The 14401-nt window shown below is 39.6% G+C and overlaps 2 protein-coding genes across 3 annotated transcripts in view; one reads left to right on the forward strand and one right to left on the reverse strand.

The window, feature by feature from the left end:
* Positions 1-958: 958 nt before the first annotated feature.
* On the reverse strand, positions 959-4217 carry RPA3 (replication protein A3). The gene is made up of 4 exons (XM_058526139.1): positions 4086-4217; positions 2824-2898; positions 1910-2018; positions 959-1341 (listed from the first exon to the last, which is right to left on the reverse strand). The coding sequence occupies exons 1-4, from the start codon at positions 4182-4184 to the stop codon at positions 1259-1261; spliced, it is 366 nt and encodes a 121-aa protein (XP_058382122.1). The 5' UTR covers positions 4185-4217; the 3' UTR covers positions 959-1258.
* A 258-nt stretch (positions 4218-4475) lies between these two features.
* The window catches only part of UMAD1 (UBAP1-MVB12-associated (UMA) domain containing 1), a 245805-nt gene continuing 235879 nt past the window's right edge, over positions 4476-14401 (forward strand). Inside the window, exon 1 of one of the 2 annotated variants that reach the window (XM_058526081.1) lies at positions 4476-4564. The gene's annotated coding sequence lies outside the window, so the exon portion shown is untranslated. Of the gene's footprint in view, positions 4565-4697; positions 5038-14401 lie in introns of those variants that run through there. The other variant, XM_058526090.1, reaches the window with a different exon arrangement.

A 14401-nucleotide genomic window follows, 5' to 3' on the forward strand; every position in this document is an offset into this window, starting at 1 on the left:
GTATGAAGTACAAGTAAACAGGAATTTCATACTAAGGATAATAACAATTGAAAGGAAGAAAAACAAATCAAATGATTCCACCAAGGGTTTTAATGATCAAGTATCCCTTATTTGGCACTAGTAATGCTCAGTTGTAATATCCCAAGAAAGTGGTACCGTGATGGTTAATTTTATGTGTCAATTTGATTAGTCTAAGGGATGCCCAGATAGCTGGTAAAAAATGTTACTTCTGGGTGTGTCTGTGAGGGTGTTTCGGAAAGATTAGCATCTGAATCAGTAGACTGAGTAAAGAAGATGGCCCTTACCAAAGTCGGTGGGCATTATCCAAGCCACTGAGAGCCCAAATAGAACAAAAAGGTGGAGGGTGAATTTGCTCTCTTCTTGAGCTGGGATGTCCATCTTCTGTCGTCAGACATTGGAGCTCCGGTTTCTCAGGCCTTCAGACTCTGGGACTTACACCAGTGGCCTCCCAGTTCTCAGGTCTTCGACTCCAGACTGCAAGTTACACCATCAGCTCCCTTGATTCTCAGGCCTTTGGACTTGAACTGTCTTACTCTACTGGCTTTCCTGGTTCTCTAGCTTGCAGATGGGAGATCATGGGACTTCTTGGCCTCCATAACCGCGTAAGCCAATTCCTATAACAAATCTCCTCTTACATCTATCTATATATATCCTATTGGTTCTGATTCTCTGGAAAACCCTAATACAGGTACTCACAAATTACAGAAGATGTAGGATTCTGTTTGCTCTTTTCATAAATCAAAATCAGTCATTTTTTCACTGAGTGTCAAGGAAGTAATTAACACGGTGTAGTTCATGAGATAGCAAGTGAATTCTTAAAACAGTTGGCCCAGGGTTTCAACTGGTAAGTCTAAGTCCTGACCTTACAGCTATGAAATTCCAAGTTTGTGCTTGAATACATGACCAAAAGAATAAGAATGAAATGACCAATAGTACGTACCATTTAAACTTTTATTAATAAAACAGAAAACAAAACTCAGACAACTGCTTTGTTCTTACATCTGATCTGACCATACACTGGAGAAGCGATTCTTCATGAAGACTTAGGTGAGAACTGTCAATATACCAGTTCCATCAAAAATGGCATATTGGAATATTTAATAAAGTTAGCTAAATGAAATTAAAAAAAGAACAAATTAAATATTAAAAACCACAGAAATCTCTCTCTCAAATATCAGGGGCCTCCTTTAATAGTCTTCAATGTAGCCCATTTGTAATCATAAAACATTCCTCAAGATCAATTATATGGCATAACCCCCAAAGGAAAAAACTGAGGGAACTCATGGATAATTTTCACAGCTTCGTTGTAAAGTCCAAGATCTGAAAGAAACATTTTAGCAAACATTTACTCTACAGTGGAAAGTTGTAACAGCAATTATTATCTGAAAGATTTCTACCTGTTTCTCTCTTCTCTCCCTTTTAGAGGTCAATTTATTTTCACAATCCATCTTCTAAAACTGAGATATGGATGTCATATTTATTTAACTGTGGCTCCAAAAAAATAACAGACATGGAGTACAGGAGGCCATCCACTTTGACATCCATTATACAGGCAAGGTTCTTCCCTTGTTGTGTTTTAGGTGTTATGCATTATTTGATGCCTTCAATCCATATATTAAAACAAAACTATTAACATTATTTTTGTTTGCCCTATTTTAAAAATTTCTCTTTCCACAAATATTAATTAATCTTTGAGTTCCCTACATATACAAGCACTACTTAGAAGCAGGCCAAAATGTCCTCCCATTTTCCTTTGAGATCAGAAAATTCTATAGAAATTGAAAATGTGGTAGGACTGAGACTCAAGACTAACATCTATCAGGTTAAGAATAAAATTGTTTTCCTCCTAATTACATGAAACTACTAAACACTAGAATGCTTTATTTACCAAAAGGATGGTTTTCTTCTTTAAACTGGACATAAGATGCACACATAATGGTTGCCTTGGCTGTTACTCTTCCCACTACTTCCACGATTCCAGAGATTTCTTCATCAAGCTAACACAAAGAACAAAATATCAACCTGGTGTCATCACATCTTTAGATAATAATTAACTTGGAAAATTGTTATACAGTTTATTAATCTTTCATTTCATGTAACAAAATAATTAAAAGATTTACCAATGCAAAATGTGAATTGTAATGTGTTAAGAAATGTTTGAGTCCTTACTGTCAGCATGTCACAAGTACTGTTACCGTTAGCAGTAGTTTCAGGTCCAAAGATACAGTTAAACATTTAAGTTGAAGACAAAATTACTTAAAGACAGAGAATGTCCGGTATTTCTATAAGGAGTAATTTGTTTAAAAGGACCCATTGAAATCTATCTCTTGCATAGTGTGTCCTGTATACATTAATACATATACAGCACACGGATTTGTCTTCATAAAAGACTAAGAAAATGTTTTTAAGTACAACAAACATAAAATGTAAAAACAAATAAGTGGCAATTGAAAATATACGTAAACAAAAATAGAAAATAGAATTAAAAAATGTAAAACCCTCCAAGAAGGAAGAAGTGATTTAAATGGAAGATTTTTCTTATGTGATTTTATGGTCTTTCATAAGGAATGAGGATTGCCACCCAGCATTTAAGGAATGCATTAAAAAATCACAGAGCCCAAGAATCATTGGTTAAAAATATAAAGGGAAATATAATGTAAGAGGAAAACAATTTAATTTTAGAGCCAGGGAAGTTTTATAAGCTGGTCCTTTATACGTCCACTCCAAGAATCAGAAACATCAACAAACAAAACCAAGATGAAGAATTAACTATAAATACACAGAATTAATACTTAAACATACAGCTTCCATCAACTCAATGGTTACATTTTTTCCTTCTCCATCTGAAAGAATAAACATTTTTCCAGTGGGATGAATCTAAAAAAGAAGCACATGATTAAAAAAAAAAATCCCACATAAACAAAACCTTTAAAATTTCATTAAAATAAAAATATTAAAAGTTTGACACGAGATGAGTAGACTGACAATGTACAAGCAATTGTTTTTGAACAGTTTATTTGGTTCCAATTATAATCTTGTGTTACCATACCTGGTCCAATGACACCCAGTTAAATTTGAATTTCAGATAAACAATACTTTTTTTTAGCACAAATATGTCCTGTATTTTTATTTGCTAAATCTGGCAACCCTATGCTAAGAACAAATTAAAGGAAGTCCATACTATCTAAAAGTGAGATCTACTGGCACCCATGATTTAAACTGTACATATCCCACCAAGGGTATGTTTCAAAAATTAGGCATAATGAAGTAAAGAAAGAACTGGTTGTCAGAAGATCTGGGTCTACTCCTGTAAGGCATCTGCAGAGTGGGCAGTCAGATCTGGTTGGAATGCCAGCCTTGCTACTTGCTCTGGCCTTGAGCATTTTAACCATACAACCCTCCTACCCAGTTTCCCTGTAAAGTTGGAATAACACCTATTTCATGAAGAGGACGTGTGGCTGAAATGAACTGCTAAATACGCCTTTATATAATTTTTTTTCCCTCAGCTTTCTCGGTTCACTGATTCCGAGGCTTTCGGCATGTTTCTCACCAGCAGGATGAAGGGGCTGCCCTCTAACACTGGGGTAAGATGACACACTGCTATGAGATCTGGAAGGGACAAGCAAGGAACGTTTATGGAGAAGTGACTTCAGAGAAAACGAGGTTTGAGAAAAGACAAAATTGCAGAAGAGAAGGAAATAAGAAAATGCGACTATCAAGTCTGGCTAAACTGAAAGAAGGTAAATGTGGGAGTCATGGTTGTAATTTCCTTTAGGTAAATACAAACCGAACGAGTGTGGGGGGCACTAGGATTTAGAACCGAGGGCATTCGAAAACATCGCGATTTCGCGCCATAAAAGAGGCGCCAAAATGCGCCTGCAAGAGCTAAAAAGAGTGCAAAAAGTTCCCTTGTGCAAAATAAAGCAATCGGAAGAGCAGTGATGCTCTAAGCCTTTCTGTCCTCCTTCACCGTCCATTACGCAGCCCGAGGCCGCCACCCTAGCGGTCACCCGTCCCTCCCCCCGGCTACGGGCCGGGAAGCCCAGGGCGGCAAGCGTGCGCACCTTTTCCAGCTTCCCTACGAAGCAGACGGGCCGATCGATGAACTGAGCTAGCAGGCTGGCATTGATGCGCGACTTGGGCAACTCCATCACGTCCACCATGATTGCGGCGCAAGACGCACGGCCGGCGGGAAACAGGCGGACGTCTGAAATGTGCGCCCCGCGGCCGTCTAGGGGGCGGATCTCCCCGACACCAATCGGCAGAGAGCAGCATCCCGCTCCGCCAATCAAACGCGCGGAAATCTCGATCGAAATCGCTGTCTCCCGGAAAGGGGTGGAGAAGGGAGAGATGCGTCCGGAAGTGGGGATCGGCTGCTTAGTGACGCGCGGCGTCCCGGAAGTTGACCAGGTCCTCCGCCAAGTGGGCTGTGGAGGCGGGGCTTCCTCCCGCGATCTCCGGCCTCCACGCCGCGACTTGACCCCGGAAGCAGGGTGTCGGGCTCCGGTGCTGGTGCGGCGGGGGACTGCGTCTGGAGCCTCAGGTACCTCTTCTCGCGGGAGGCGCCGCAGCCTTGCTGTTTCCCCTTGTCCCCCCGACGGATGCGGAAGAGAGGCGGGAGTTGGCGCCGGTCCCGCCGCGGCATTCTCACTGCTGCGCAGCGGCTGTTCGCGTTTCCCCGCCTCCCCTCTTCCCGGTTCTGCGTGGGAAGCGCGCGATTCTTGCTGAATGAAATCTAGAGATCGGGGGTTTTTAGACGCTTGCCCTCCTGGAGACGAGAATTGGGGTGGCCAGTGATCTTCATCACCTTTGTCAGGCTGCTTCTGCTGGGTGCAGAGGGTCGGTGATTTACCGCCCAAGCTGCGTCACTTTCCATTCTCAGTTTCTCCACCTGTAGGAAGAGCGGTTGACCCGATTACCTCTACGACCCTTTATAGCCCTGACAATCTGGCCGCACTGCGGAGGTGCGGGTTTTCTCACCTCCTCCGTGTAAGCAGCGAACTGAAGCATTTGGAGGTGTGTGTGGGGGGGAGGACCACTGGGCTAGGAGAGGAGACGAATTGAAACAGCTGTTAGATCATAAGCAGGTGCGCTTCTCCTTGAGGCATAATTTCCCCAACCGCAAAATGAGGGGGTTAGATGACCATGTTTTGCAAGGTCCCAGCTGACTAACTTTTGTCCCCGTGATTCACGATTCTTCTTAACTCCCCAGCAATCTTTCCCCAATTGCTCTCCACACCCCAGGACTCTGGAAAGGAGATCTGGAGGTGTGGAAGATAACCTGTTTCAACGAGATTTGGGGGGATTCTCGAATCTGTCGCTGGGTCATATGGCTGTTGATTGTCCGGGCCTTATCTGCAAGGGATATTCCAAAATGAGTGCTCATAAAAATACCTGCCAACGGTGTTGCGGAAATTGGAAAAAACCTTTTATTGGGATATTATTTTTTGGCAATTGAGTTTATGAATTTGCCTAAAGCCACCGAGTTGTCGCGGTTCAAATTCAGGTTCTTAGCTGGAGTCTCCAGTTTCGTCCCGCAGTTGTCTTAAGCAAAGATCCTTTTTGAGACTTCACGCGCGGCAATTTAAGATGGAAATCTAATGTATCATAATTAAATGATAGTTAGCCTCCTTCAGTGTTTACTTAGCACTTAATGTATTTGTCCTTTAATTTTGCTGTCGCTAAAACAAATTTAAAGGGTTTCGTTAAGAGATGTAGGGTGCATATCAGCTGGTGTATGAAAAAGTGGTTGTATTGGTGCAAGTCAATAAAGTCTATTTTATATTTCTGCATAAAGCCTTAACATCTTTTGCAATTCAGTGTTGCTTTGGAAAACAAGTTGATGTGCATTATATAGGGTTGGGTACACGTGAATATCTTTGATAGCAGTTTTCTTAAAGAGCAGCCCTTAAAGCACCAGATGCTAATATCATTGTTTATTACAGTTAAAAGACCACTTTTACATACCAACAGCTTTTTTTTTTAAACAGGGAGATGAGCAGGAAGATAATTTAAAACAGCTTTTTGGATATTTTTTTAATCACTTAAAATTTATTATGTAATATATAATGCACAGAGAAGAGTATATATAGCTGATATATGTAGTTTCCAGAGAAAATGAATGAACCCTTGTGGGCCTCTCATCGCGTTTAAGAAATGGGAATTTATTAGTTAATAGTTTGCACTTCCTCAATTAAGTCCACCTCCCTACCAGCTGGAAACACTGTCTTGAAATTCGTATTAAGCTCCCTAAGCTTTTCTGTATAGTTATATCTCACATGTAGGCATTCCTAAATGGCATGTTGTTTAATTTTGCCGATTTGACCTTTATATAAATGGAACCATACCACATATATCTTCTGACTTGTTTCTTTTGCTTGTTTTTGAGGTTAATCCATGTAGACACATGTGAGTGGAGTTCCTTCTTTTCACTCTGCTGTTTTGCTCTATTGTTGACTGACATTTTGATTGTTTGCAGTTCCTTTCTATTGCATGCAGGGCTACTGTGAATATTCTTGTACCTCTTTCTTGGTGCGCTTGTGCAAAGGTCTGTCAGTAGAATTGCTGGAACATAGGGTGTGCATCTTCAGTTTTACTGGTAAAACCAAATATTTTCCCCCAAGTAATGGTACCAATTTATCCTCTTATCAGGAGTGTAGAAGAGTTCCAGCTGATCTACATTTTTGGCAACTCTTGATGGATATGAAAAAGTTTCTTGTTGTGGTCTTAATTTGCTTTCCCTGATTAGTAATAAGGTGGAACAACTTTTCAAATATTTAATGGCCATTTGTATTTACCATTTTTTGGTTTTTGCTGCTTTTTCTTTTCTTACTGATTTTTGAGAGCTTTTTACATTAGTGTGGATAGTAAGGCTGCATTTCTCACTTTTGGGCCCTTCCTTCCTTCCTTCCCTCCCTCCCAATTTAAAAAAATCTCACTTAAGTATCCTTTCTTGAAACAAGCTCTTACAGATATTCTGTATTTAAAAGTTTTTTAAATAGTTTTGTCTTTCATATTTAGTATTCCGTCATTTAGAATTGAATTTTTGTGTATGTTGTCAGATCCAATTTCTTTTTTTTTTGGTTTCATTTCAGTAGTCGCAGCATTATTTATTGACTATGTCACCTTTTTGCCACTGACCTTCAGTGTGGCCTTAAGGTTATGTATGTGTGTGGGTCTGTTCCTGGGCTCTCACTTCTCTTCCAGTGGTCTATTTTTCTGTCCCAGCACCAGTATCCACTCTCTTCAATACTGTGGCTTTCTCGTGACTTTTGATGTCTGGGGGGCAAGTCCTTCTACCTTGCTTCATTCTTCAGGAATGTCTTAGTCATTCTCCGCTCTTTGCAGCCCCATGTAAAATTTTGCTTGTCAAGGTCCATGAAAAACTGTGTTGGGATTTGACCACAACTGCATTGAATCCTTGGATTGGTTTCAGGAGAAGTAACATCTTGATAACTCTTACTATCCTTGAGCTATTTTGGCCGTCTTAGAATCTTTCCAAAAAGTTTCATAATCTTTACCATAAGTGTTTTGACTTTTAGGTTAGATTTACTCCTAGTTACCTTGTTCTTTTTGCTATTATAAATGGTATTAAAAATTCTTTAATGATTTTAACTGATTGTTGCTGGTATATAGAAATGCATTTGACTTGTTTTTGGCTATTCTGCTAAACTCTTATTTCTAATAATTTTCTGTAAGATTCTCTTGGATTTTCTGATCATATGTGAATAATTACAGTTTTCTCAACAATTCTTGAATATTTTATTTTTTCTTGCCTTTTTTCCCGGTTAGAGCTTCCAGTACTGTTTTGAATAGAATTGGTCTTGCAGTTAAGATGGGGTTTGACTGCAAAAGTAAAAGTGTCTTAAATACACAAAGGTGTAGTTTCACATGTCAGTGAAGACCAGAGGCATGCAAATTCAGCATGTGGCTGTGTGGTAGTGCCCCTAAGACATCAGGGACCCAGATTCCTTCCATCTTTCTCTTCTTTTATGCTCAATATCTGATTCCAGCCTTAAGGTCACCTCATAGGCCAGTATAGGTGCAGGAGCATCAGCCATCTAGTCGCCATTCCAGGCAGCAGAGACGTGGGCAGGTAAAAGGGTATACCTTTGTGGGACTTAGCTCCTTTTAAGGAGCCTTCATGGAAGGCCTTCACAACTTGAAGTGCTACTTATTAGGTTAAGGATTTTCCCTTCTGTTCTTAGTTTGATAAGAGTTTTAATTGAGTGGTTAGAGAATTTGATCGAATGCATTTTTTTGCCTTAATTGAGATTGTAACCGTCATGGAGAGTCCAATTGCCCAGGTTCTTGGTCAGTGTAAGGGAAGAATTCAGACACTGACACAACAGCAACAGCAAGCAAGTGAAGATTTATTAGAGGAAAGGTCAGATGCACTCCAAGTGAGCAGCGGGCAGTGCCAGAGAATGCATCTGCCCCATGTCTTGGGTTAGTTTTATTTTTATTTGGGCTGTTTAGAAGGGAATTAGCATTATCTGGTTGTCCACCAGTAATGGTCTTTCCTCCACCCACCCATCGGGAGGGGGAGTTCTTGACCTTCTAGGGGAATCTCCGGACCTGTCATGGCAGTCATCCCCCATGGAAGGGGGGCTAATGCATATGGAATTTGTATGTAAATTAAAGAAATGTCAATGTCCTCTAGAGGTGTATAGCAGAAGGCTTTGTATGTGCTGTTTGTGCACCCGTTATTTTTACCGTCACAGTTCATGGCCTCAGACTCCGGTGGCGGCCCCAGGCGGGTCTCAGTTCTCCTTTATCTGCATCTTGTAGGATGCCAGCAAGACGCTTCATTGATGCAGCAAGGTTTCCAAGTATGATCTCCCGCTCATGTCTGCCTAGCCACCTATCTCAAGATGATTGAAATGAATATATTTTCTAGTGTTGAATCTTGCTCTCATTCCTGGAAGAAACATGACTTGGTTATGATATATTATCTTTTATGGTATATTTCTGGATTTGATTTGCTATTATGTTCTTTAGGATTTTTGCATCTTTGTTCCTGAGTGAGATTGGCCTGTAATTTTTCTTTCTTGTATAGTCCTTGTCAGATTCTGGTATTAGTAGGGTTATTCTAGTCTCAAGAAATGAGTTGTGGAGTATTTCCTCTATTCTCTAGGATTCTGTGTAAAATTGGAATTATCTGTTCATTGACTGGTAGAACTCGCCTATAAAACATTCTGGGTCTGGGATAGTTACCTGTACTTACTGCTTTAGACATATCCCACAAATTTTCCTAAATAGACGTTCATCATCATTAAGTTCTAAATATTTTCTAGTTTCCAACATATTTCTTCTTTGACTCATGGGGTGTTTTTGTTTCCAAATGTATAGGTTTTATATTATTAAATATAATATAAATATACTATAAATATAAATAAATATATTTATATATTATTTAATTATACTTATTAAAGTTGTTTTGTTGCTAATTTCTAATATAATTGCATTAGTGTCAGATGGTATGGTCTGTCTGATACTAAGTCTTTGAAAGTATATAAGACTTGCTTTAAGGCTTATCAAGTACATGGACAATTTTTATAAATGTTTCATGTGTGCTTAGAAAAAGAAATTGTATTTTCCAGTTGGATCAAGCTTGTTAGTTGCAGTGTTCAACTATTTCTATTTTCTTACCTTTGGTCTGATTAATGTCTCCATTATTGTGATAATTGCATTAAATATCCTGCAGACTGTAGCATTGGCAGTTTCTCCTTGAACTTCTGATGACTTGTGCTATGGATATTTTTGAACTTTTTGTTACTCGATACATACCAGATGAGGATTGTGAAGTAAAATGTGAAATGATTTAGTGATCATCTCAAATCATGCTTTTTGCCTTAATTTTGTCAGCTACTACTATAGACACACTAGCTTTCTTTTGGTTAGAATTTGTTTATCTTTTTCCATCCTGTACTTCACCTAGGGGAGCAAGACCCAGGGGCTGGATGCTCATTTCCTCCTCTCTTGGGGGGCTTGTCAGAGAGCTGACTTGGCAGGTCTCATCTCAAGGGAAGAGCAAGCTGATACCAGCCTGTGGGGCCTGTTTTCTCCAATAAACCTTATTTGGTCTTTATACTGTGTGGCCCTTGTGGTATTTGTGTCTGTGTTGGCCTGATAACTTTCAACTTTTCTGTGTCCTTATGTTTTAGGTGTGTCTCTTGTAAATAGTGTGTATAGCTGGAGGTTTCGTTTTTCTGTCTTTGGTCCATTTACATTGATTGTGGTTACTGATATTTTTGGATTCATTTCTATAGTCATTTTGTGCTTCCTGTGTGTTCTGCTTTTTTTGTTTATTTTTTTCTCCTCTCTTGCCTTCTTTTGAATTGACTTTTTGTTATTTTTTTTCCTCAATTCCATTTTATTCCTCTGTATTAGTTCAAATGTTATGTATTTTCTTTTTAAAATTTTTGTGGTCACCCTTTAACGTGCATATTAAAGTCTAAAGTTACTTTACTCTGTCAAGACAAGACCCTATAACCTCCATTTACCTTTTCCCAATTTGAGTGCTGTTGTCTAGAGTTTTAGTTCTATATTGATTTCTTGTAAGACCACAAATTAGGCATTACTGTTGCTGTTTGCAGGTAATATTTGCTTGAAATTATTCATGTATGTATCATTTTCTGTACTTAACTATTTATTTTTACATCTTGACCTTTTTTCTGGTATTCCTTTTTTGAGGTACCTTCTTTGAAAGTTCTTTTAGTGAGAATCTTTGGCAGTAAGCTCCATCAGTTTGTGTTTCTCTGAATATTTTATCCTTGTTCTCAAAAGATAGGTTTACTATCTTTCTGTGATACAGAATTCTAAATGGACAGTTAATTTCTCTCGAAACGGTTGTGATATTATTTTACTCTTGTAATATTTACTTTTCTTTTAAATTGTGATTGTCTTGTAAGCTTTAGTGTCTCTTTATCTGCTCGATCCTCAGTTTGTCCTTGGTGTGCTATAGTTGTGCTCTGTAATGTATCCTGACGTGTATTTCTTTTATTTGGTTTGCTGATGAATAGGTTGTGTTTTGTGAGTCTGACAGTACTGGGACATTTTCAACTAGTATGCCTTTGAACATTGCCTCTCTCCTATTCTCTAACTCCTCCAGGAACTTGGGTTTGAAGTAATAAGGACCTTCTCACGTGCTCTTGACCTCTGTTTTATAATTCAATGGTTTTGATTCTTTGTGCTGAATTCTGGATAGTTTTTTCATATCTTCCAGTCTGCTAATTCTTGTGCAGTTCTGACTCCTTTGCTCTATCCAATTTCCGTACTATTTTTTTTTTTGCTGAGGAGGATTCACCCTGAGCTAACACCCGCTGCCAATACTGCTTCTTTTTTGCTTGAGGAGGATTAGCCCTGAGCTAACAACTGTGCCAATCTTCCTCTATTTTTTTGTATGTGAGACAGCGCCACAGCATGGCTGGTGAGTGGAGTAGGTCTGTACCAAGGATCTTAACCTGTGAACCCCAGGTTGCCAAAGCGGAGCATGTGGAACTTTAACCACTTGGCCAGGGGGCTGGACCCTCAATACTATTTTTTATTTGTTTGTTTCCAAAAATTCTATTTGGTTCTTTTTACAAGTCTTAGTAGTTTTTATTGATATTCTTTTGTCGCAGTTTCACGTCTCCTTTTATTTCTTCATGTATTACAGAATATACAGTAAGTCTGTTTATAGTCTAGTTTTGATACTCACAGTCTTTATGGGTCTGATTCTGTAGTGCTTTTTGATTCTACTGACACTTCCTTGCTGTGGCTTGTTTCTTCATTTGTATAGTAATTTTAGATTATGAATTCATGTTTCTTGGAACTTTTTTGTTGATTTCTTTGAGGGTGTGTTTCTCCAGAGAAGATTTGTGTTTCCTTCTTCCCAAGATGTTTGGGCCCTAGACTTTGTCCTTGTTCCCTGTGGGACATGGATCATTAAAACCTAGGCTTTTAGCCATTAGAAATCAGCCGTGGCCACAGGGAAAATGTTTCTCTAGTACTTGCGTCTACCCCTGGGGATCTGTAGATTCTTGTCCCTTCTGGCTTGTATAGAATTTTTTTATTCTTATTGGCTTAGCCATACATTAAAAAAAGACATATTTATATAAGACATTACCACAGATGCTCTTTTAGAGAGCCAATATGAGGATTCTGTTAGTTGTTGAGGATAACAAGGGCTTGGTGAAGCTATAGTAGGGTATTGGGGAGTGGCAAGAATTAAGGGTAAAGCTGAGTAGAGACCAGAACATGGAATGTCTTCCTTATGTGCCATGCCAAGGAGTTTCGCTTAATAGTGATGCTGGAGGAGAAGGTTGGATAGGGAGTGAAATCATCAGTTTGACCTTTTAGGTTGAGCATTCTGGGTTTAGTATGAAGAATGGCTTGGAATATCCTAATCAAGGTGCTTTTGGTACAAGTAACATGACCACTTTAAACCAGCTTAAACTTTTTGTTGATTGATTGATTGTGGTAAAATATCTATAACATAAAATTTGCCATTTTAACCATTTTTAAGTGTACATCTCAGCGGCATTAGGTGCATTCACATTGTTGTGCAACCATTACTACTATCCGTCTCCAGAACTTTGTCAGCATCTCATACTGAAATTCTTTACCCAGTAAACAGTCTATGAATTTGACTACTCTACATACTTCATATAAGTAGAATCATATAATATTTGTCCTTTTATGTCTGGCTTATTTCACTTAGCATAATGTCTTCAAGGTTCTTCAATGTTGTAGCATGTATCAGAATTTCATTCTTTTTTAATGCTGAATAATATTCCATTGTATGCATACTGTATATCACATTTTGTTTATCCAATCTTTGATGTACATTTGTGTTGTTTCCACCTTCCAGCTTAAACTTTTAAGTCAAAAAGAAACCGATTAGAACCATTTTGAGTTAGCTTGACTTTTTTTTTGTTAGTACTGTTGAATCAGTTTTGACTCCTAGTGACCCTGTGTACAGCAGAGTGGAACCCTGCCCAGTCTTTTTCTGCCATCCTTTCACCTTCTGGAGCTATATCAAACAGTGCTCTGCAGCTGTTCATAGGGTTTTTGTGGCCAAGTTTTTCAGAAGTGGGTGGCCAGGTCCTTCCTCCTAGTCTGTCTTAGTCTGGAAGCTCCACTGAAACCTGTTCATCATGGGTGATCCTGCTGATATTTGAAATACTGTTGGCATAGCTTTCAGCATCACAGCAACACGCAGCCTCCACAGTATGACAGCTGACTGATGGGTGGTGTGGTTCCCTGACTTGGAAACGAACCTGGGCCACAATGGTGAGAGTGCCTAATCTTAACCACTAGACCACTAGGGCTAGCCAGCTGGCTAGCTTGACTAGCCTGAGGTTTATTTACCTCACAAGGGATTGAAGCTGTGAATGGGAAAGCTTTCAGAATCCAAGCTGTCTTCTCTCTCTTTTTGAGACCACCTTCTTTTCAGCCAAGCATTTGTCGCTTCATTGTTTACATAGACCTACAAGGTTATCCCAGGCTTTGTGACTAGCTCTTGGGAGAATCTAATTTGCCAGCTCTAGTCACTTGACCATACATCTTCCAGTCAGCTGTAGTGTGGAAGGGGACTTGGGGAGGATTGGGAACAAACATGGCTACTGGGGGTCCACTGTGTTGGCAAGATACCCAAGGGGGTTGCAATAATTCATACTGGAGATGCTGGTGTGCTGAACTCAAGAAGTGGCAGTAGGAATAGAGAGAAGCCACAAGTTTCATGAGGTATCATGAGGTTGCAGAACTTAGAGGTTGGTGGGCAAGGGATGAAAGGAAGAGGGTGAAATCAAGGTAACGCTTTGGTTCTGTCTCTAGCAGCTGTTTGGACCATCATACTTTTTTCTGAGATGGAGAATAGAGTAGGAACACACGTGCTGGGAAGATGACTTAGGCTTGGACATTGAGGCAGTGTAGCACTGAGTGAAGAACATAGACTTTGGAGCAGACTGACCTGAGTTAAATCCTGATACTTTCACCTAAGTGACTTTTGCACAAATTATTCAGTCTTTCAGAGCTGCAATTTCTGTATTAACATGGGAGATGATAAAGCTTCACAGGGTTGTTATAAGCATTAAATAAGATTGGGTATGTAAAGCACTGAGCACAGTGCCTTGATACACTAAGTACTTATATAATAAATTGCAAACTTATAACTGTTATTAGCACGACCAGATTGTCCTTAAGGATCCATTGGACATCTTAGTGATGATAAATTGAGGTAGTGGAGGGGGAAGAAAACCCCAGGGTGTTTCCCCAGAAAGAAGGAAGTGCGTGGGCTTGTCTGAGAGCAGAGATCCTGAATTCATTTGGGTGATGATATGTTTTGCCCAGCTCTGCTCAGCAGCCTGGATGTAAGAAATCGTGTCCTCTTACAACC

This window comes from Diceros bicornis, chromosome 3 (genome assembly GCF_020826845.1).
Source record: "Diceros bicornis minor isolate mBicDic1 chromosome 3, mDicBic1.mat.cur, whole genome shotgun sequence".
Classification (NCBI taxonomy): Eukaryota; Metazoa; Chordata; class Mammalia; order Perissodactyla; family Rhinocerotidae; genus Diceros; species Diceros bicornis.

What these genes read in the sequence shown, in the direction of transcription:
- RPA3 (XM_058526139.1), bottom strand. Translation starts at nt 4,184, where the DNA reads ATGGTGGACGTGATGGAGTTGCCCAAGTCGCGCATCAATGCCAGCCTG. An exon ending in TCGTAGGGAAGCTGGAAAAG is followed by an intron (nt 2,899 to 4,085) that starts GTGCGCACGCTT and finishes CTTCTTTTTTAG; the next exon opens with ATTCATCCCACTGGAAAAAT. An exon ending in CCATTGAGTTGATGGAAGCT is followed by an intron (nt 2,019 to 2,823) that starts GTATGTTTAAGT and finishes TCTTTGTGTTAG; the next exon opens with CTTGATGAAGAAATCTCTGG.